The sequence below is a fragment of the Sinocyclocheilus anshuiensis genome, unplaced genomic scaffold, assembly GCF_001515605.1.
Source record: "Sinocyclocheilus anshuiensis isolate Anshui unplaced genomic scaffold, SAMN03320099.WGS_v1.1 scaffold129, whole genome shotgun sequence".
NCBI classification, from domain to species: domain Eukaryota; kingdom Metazoa; phylum Chordata; class Actinopteri; order Cypriniformes; family Cyprinidae; genus Sinocyclocheilus; species Sinocyclocheilus anshuiensis.
Genome location: NW_015537946.1, coordinates 4,187 through 10,599, shown reverse-complemented (window position 1 = coordinate 10,599; position 6,413 = coordinate 4,187). Strand labels below are relative to the sequence as shown.

Below are 6,413 nucleotides of genomic sequence, written 5' to 3'. Positions count from 1 at the left end.
GTGGTGCATGACTAGCCGTTCAAAGCACTTCATGAGGATGGGGGTAAGTGCAACTGGACTGTAGTCATTGAAGCAGGATGGAGACGTATATGTGTGTGTGTGTGGAAATGATTAGAAAATGCTAAATGGTCTTTAAAAAAAATTGTTACAGTTCATGGTCATAATTGACCACCATAGGTAATGAATGGAAAATATAGAGTATCTGAAAATATAGAGCTATATTTTGGAGTGCAATCTACAAACCAGCCATGATGAAGTAGTCATTGATAATGTCTAAATATATATTCAAAATTAGTGGTTAATATTGTGTACACCTCTAACTCTCTGTGTTTTATCGTCCAGGCCTAATATATACACTGTCGTTCAAAAGTTTGGGATCAGTAAGATTTGTAATGTTTTTTAAAGAAGTCTCTTCTGCTCCTCAAGGCTGTATTTATTTGATCAGAAATACAGAAGAAAAAAAAAACAGTAATATTGTGAAATATTGTTGCAAGTTAAAATAATGGTTTTCAATTTTAATATACTTTAAAATATAATTTATTCCTCTGATGCAAAGCTGAATTTTCATCAGCATAATTACTCCAGCCTTCAGTGTCACATGATCCTTCAGAAATCATCCTTAAATTCTGATTTATTATCAATATTGGAAACCGTTTTGCTGCTTAGTATTTTTTATTTTTATTTTTTGAACCAGTGGTATTTTTTTCAGGATTCTTTGATGAATAAAAAGTTTAAAAGAACAGCATTTATTCAAAATAGAAATCTTTTGTAGCAATATACACTACCATTCAAAAGTTTGGGGTCAGAATTTATTTTTTCTTTTTCTTTTTAAAGAAATGCTTTTATTCAGCAAGGATGTGTTAAATTGATAAAAAGTGATAATAAAGACTTACATTGTTAGAAAAGATTTCTATTTTAAATAAATGCTGTTCTTTTTTATTTTACACATTAAAAATCTTACTGATCCCAAACTTTTGAACGTGTGTGTGTGTGTGTACATATACATATACATGCTAAATGAAAACACACACACAAAAAAAAATCTGGAAATTATTAGAAAAGGATAAAAGGTCTTTAAAAAAGTCATTACACTTCATGTTCAAAAATGACCACCATAGGAAATACTACAATACAGAGCAACTTTTGGCAGTACAGTCTACAAATCACCCATAATGTAGTAGTTTTTGATAATGTGTAAATATATATTAATTATATCCAAATGTAAAACCTAATAAAACTAAATAATTATGTCTGAAAATACTTACAAAATAAGCAACTAGAGAATACCCAGCCCTATATTTAAAGTTATATTTACATTTATTTATATGTATCTATCTATTATCTATGGAAGTATCTATTGAGATATCTAGTGGTTACATTGGGATTTTCTTTTTCTCCCACTAGATGGCACCAATCTGTCTTCCTTGCATTGGATTTTAACTTTGGTCTATAAAATTAAACCCTGTATCAGTTGTAAATAATATATTTTGTACATTCATATTATTTTATATAGAAGGAAATGGTGCATAATCTAGAGGTGAATATTGTGTAATAAAATTAAATCCCCTTAAAATACAGTAAAAATACCCCTAAAAAAAGTTAGACTAAATATTATTGAGATGTATAACATATTACATTCATTCATTTCATTAATAAAAACATTAATTTCTTTGGTCTGTTTTGACCGCTGAGGATCACAAGTGTGACCTCTAAGTGAGGAATACCAGAGGAATCTGTGATATGTTTCTAAAGTTTCTGCTTGTTATTGTTTAGGTGGTGGGACACGTCTTCGATCAGGTGGATGAGGAGTTGAGCTCCCAGTATCATGAGACTGTTTACTCACTGCTGGATTCTCTCAGCCCTGGATACAGAGAAGCGTTTGGAAATGCTCTGCTACAGAGACTGGAGAGGCTCAAACAAAACGGACAGTGAGGGCTTCAGTATCATTCACAATATCTCTGCTCGCTAACAGTTCAGTGCCGCTCTCAGCTTAAAGCATCAGTGGTACCTTTTTCAGTTTTTAGCCTGTGATATGTTTTAACAGATCATCTTCTGACTTGCCTGTGATGTTTTAAAGTATTTTACTGTTATTTGGAGAGGTATCATTGCTGTGACACAGCGGGCCCAGATGAATACTCCATTTTTATTCATATTTATGCAAATGAAATAACCCTCAGAAATAGCAACGTGCTGTTTTGAGGACTATCGGGAAATGTTTGAACTAAAGTCTTTTGTGTTCACATACTAGTGCTCTGATTTTGGATGAACTGGGTCCTGCAAATATGAGTTTTAGAGCTCCATACTGTACTTCGATTTTGGTGTTTTTAAAATCTGGTTTTAAATAATGATTTTTATTGAAAGATTTTAAGTTACGCAGAACCCTTGATTTACTGGTCAAAACAAAATGCTGAGTATTGCACTAAGTGAGATAAAGCAGCCATTTGCTGACTTTGTTTGAAAAGGCTGTGTAAAAATATGCTATTAAGTTACATTCCATTTAAGTTCAGTTTTGAGCAGAAGGAAGAGATTCATTTAAATAAATGCATTAATACAGGAAGTTGTTGTATGATGGGTTTCTACCTCATGTTGGGTGTTTATTTTGACCTCTTTAGCATGCCTGTGAAATTGATGTGTGTTTTCAGCTGGCAGGTGATAATGGTATGCTGTTTTGTGATAATAGGAGCAATGGACAGAATTGGTCGTCTGGTTTTAGCAAATTCCTGTGAAACCCAATACTCTCTGTATCTATCCCAGACAAACCTGCTAATAATTTACAGAATGTTTGCTTAGATAACCAAGACGAAAAAGGGTTTCAATGATGTACATGGCACAAATAACTTCTGTACCTGAAGGAATGTTGCTTGCTTTTGTTTAATTGTAATAAAAAGCACACATTCAAATGCTACTTTGGTTTGATGATTCAGTTTTGTAGCCAAGTCATATTTTGCACAAGCTTTAGAATTCATGTAAAGACAATGGTGTGTTCTTATAGCTAGTTTACAGTAAAATAATTGTGCAATGAGTCAATGACTATATAAACCAAAATAATGCTACTGTTCGATATGTAAACATGAAAAACAACCGCAAATTCTGCTTTATCATAATAAATTCATGTGCTGCATAGTGAAACACATCTGCCCTAGTAACCACCAGACCTCAAACACATGACAGGTGACCTCTCAAAAAGAATAAAGTTGTTGCCTGAGAAAACAGAACTGAAACTGAAGTATTGGACAGTTTGCTTATTTTCTAACAATACACGTCTTTACTATCACAAAGTATTCATTTCTTTCACAAAAAGAATGAAAAAAATTACCCCAAACTTTTGAACTGTAGTGTATATTGTTAGAAGAGATTTCCATTTTGAAAAAATGCTGTTCTTTTGAACTTTTTTAATTCATCAAAAAATCCTGAAAAAAAGTACCACAGGTTCCAAACCACAAAAAAAAAATAAAAAAAAAGTTAAGCAGCACAATCGTTTCCAACATTGATACTCAGTATATAACACTGAAGACTGGAGCAATAATGCTGAAAATTCAGCTTTGAATCACAGGAATAAATAATATTTTACAGTATATTAAAAAAGAAAACAGTTATTTTAAATTGCAATAATATTTCACAATATTACAGTTTTTCTGTATCTTTGATCAAATAAATGTAGCCTTGATGAGCATAAGAAACTTAAAAAAAAAAACAACAACATTAAAATCTTACTGATCCCAATAATTTGAACAGCTCTGTCTGTGTGTGGGTGTGTATGTGTATGTATATATTCCCTGCAGGAATCCATAAACAGAAGAAAAACAAAAATCAGTTTACCATAAAAAAGTAGTTTATTTCATTCAGACACATTTGCCAATGTTTTAAGAAAATAAGCTCATATTAAGATGCGGTCTTTATTAAATATGCAGATTTAAAATGTTAGTAAAAAGTTCACAACCAGTTGTTTTAAAAAAAAAAAAAAAAAACTTTGATTAGACACATCAGAACACCGTCTAGCCACACAGGAGCTAGTGCACACTTGATTTAATCACCGGCAATGACCACTGTTGTTTGTCAGCGTCTCGTTCTAGTGAATCATTAATATAACAGAAACAAACTAAGATTAGGCAATTTCTGTCGAGTGGCACTGTGTGCATAGTTAGAGACCATACATTCGAATGACTAATGTGTCATGTTTAGAAAAAAGTATTAGAATAAATCATAAAATCTGCATCTACTAATATTAGTTCTAAAAGGTCCATAGAAAAGGCACACATCCAGATGCCTCGGTTCTTAATTGTATCCCTTTGTAAGCATTTTTGGCTTCAGTGTTGGCCTTCAGTTCACAATCTGAACAGGGAACTTGATGCAAAATAAATCTTTGCTGGAGTCGTCTCTTAATTCCCATTCCACAACCAGTTTTATCTAATAAACAAACCAAAAATGAGGAAGTGAATGCATGCAACATTAAAGCATTGTTTAGAACAGGGGTGTCAAACTCAGTTCCTGGAGGGCCACAGCCCTTCACAGTTTAGATGCAACCCTAATTAAACACACCTGATCCAGCTAATCAAGTCAATAAGGCTTATTTGAAAACTACATGGTATGTGTGTTGGAATGAAACTAGGCAGGGCTGCGGCCCGCCAGGAACTGAGTTTGAGACCCCTGATCTAGAACTAGAGGTAGATGAGGAAGTTTACACTTACTGCTGGATACTCGTTCTTGACGGGTAACTGGTTGACGTAGCTATATGTTTTTTGCGGTTCAATAGGACACTGAATTCCAGACTTGCAACCATCTGATTGAGGAATAGGGAAGGGGACGGGGATGCCAGCGACCACTCCGTGAACCACAGCTGCACTAGTCTTACTCTCAACACCTAGGGGAAATACAAACATGCTGTTGATTTCCTAAATTTAGATCTGGTTTATCTGAGCTGTTACTACACATGAAAAGCAACTCACTACTGGTGAAGGTTACATTGACTGAATAGGACTGTCCCTTGTGAAGCTGGCATGGCTGTTGAGAGCAGGGCTGGATGTCAACCTCAGTGACTTTTCCTTCTACTGAGCCTGTAAGGAAAAACAAGAAAAATGAAGATTTAAAAAGACTTTAATAAAGTAAAATACAAAGTATGAACTTCATAAACAAAGTACTTACCACAGTCCACAAATTTCACCTGCTCAGCATTAGTGTAGGCGAGAAAAGAAAGCAAAACAACGCCGAGCACACGGTAGTCCATGGTTCAAATGAATCCTAGAGAGAACCAACAGAGCACAAACACCAGTTTGACATCGCTCGATCACATGAGAGTGACTCTCTGCGTACTTTGTACACTTCCTAATGAAGATGTGAACGTTAATCATTAATACACAGAAAACACAGGAATTAGCAAAACAGGAACGGGCTTTCAGCTCAATGAAAAAGTTAAAAATACCAACTAGTATAATTAAAAATTGCTTACCAGCCTTTCCTTCAGCCACTTGTTTCCACACCTTACTTCCTTGTCACAAGATCAGAATGACTGTGTTCTCCAATCCAATGCTGTCTGTATGGGCGTCTGAATGACGTAAACGCAGTTTCGGCAACTCTTAACCAATAGCAATGACTCATGGAAATGGTCTGAAACAAGGAGGACATTCTGTTGCCAGATATATCAAAACCCCTCTTTAAGGCTATTATACTCGCTCAGGGAATGAAAAGAGAAGTAAAACGATCTTACTCTCTTGATTGTGTGTGTGTGTGTGTGTGTGTACCTGGTATTTATCACGTTATGGGGACCAAATGTCCCCACAAGGCCCGGTACTAGGCTCGCTGGACTGGGGGGCAATCGGAAATTGTGGTAGGGCAGCACTTTCTAGGGTAATATATTCATAGTTTACTTTTATTTACTCGATGTTCAGTCTTGCATTTTGTGTCTGTGTGAGTGCAGAAATGTTAAATATGTGTGTAGACAATATTAAGCGAATCAAGTGAATCACACCCACTGCTCCGGGTGTGTGTTCACGGTGTGTGTGTGTTCACTGCTGTGTGTGTGCACTTTGGATGGGATAAAGGCAGAGCACTAATTCCGAGTATGGGTCACCATACTTGGGCACATGTCACGTCACTTTCACTTTCACTTATCAAAGCTGTGAAAACCTCCATTACAGGACATTTATGAATGTCCTCATTTATAAATACAATACATAGTTTTTTGTATAATACTGCATATATAATATTATAATATAATATTTTAGGGCTGTCGCGATTCGTCGATTTTATTCGACTATTCGATTTTTTTAAATCCCAGACTTCATTTTGCTGCGTCGACTATCCGGCAAAATACCGGAGGTGGCGCATTTCACGGACGAGAATCCATAAAACACATTATTAGACTGTTTCCCAAGGCTGCATGATATATTAAACCCATTTAAAATCATTATTAAGCA

At 35.0% G+C, this 6,413-nt stretch overlaps 2 protein-coding genes across 3 annotated transcripts in view; one reads left to right on the top strand and one right to left on the bottom strand.

The window, feature by feature from the left end:
* The window catches only part of LOC107664010 (GSK3-beta interaction protein), a 6,888-nt gene extending 3,983 nt beyond the window's left edge, over positions 1–2,905 (top strand). The window contains exon 3 of the mRNA XM_016454462.1: positions 1,774–2,905. Coding sequence (XP_016309948.1) covers positions 1,774–1,932 — 159 coding nt within the window. The 3' untranslated portion in view covers positions 1,933–2,905. The remainder of the gene's footprint in view (positions 1–1,773) is intronic.
* A 909-nt stretch (positions 2,906–3,814) lies between these two features.
* LOC107664147 (epididymal secretory protein E1) lies at positions 3,815–5,541 on the bottom strand. 2 transcript variants are annotated; one of them, XM_016454608.1, is made up of 5 exons: positions 5,447–5,540; positions 5,143–5,238; positions 4,947–5,054; positions 4,689–4,861; positions 3,815–4,407 (listed from the first exon to the last, which is right to left on the bottom strand). In XM_016454608.1, exons 2-5 carry the CDS (start codon positions 5,222–5,224, stop codon positions 4,321–4,323), a joined length of 450 nt encoding a protein of 149 aa, XP_016310094.1. In that variant the 5' UTR covers positions 5,225–5,238; positions 5,447–5,540; the 3' UTR covers positions 3,815–4,320. The 2 variants fall into 2 exon arrangements, with proteins under 2 accessions (XP_016310094.1, XP_016310100.1); XM_016454614.1 differs by lacking the exon at positions 3,815–4,407 and adding an exon at positions 4,453–4,468 and having other exon boundaries at positions 4,660–4,861; positions 5,447–5,541.
* Positions 5,542–6,413: the final 872 nt, after the last annotated feature.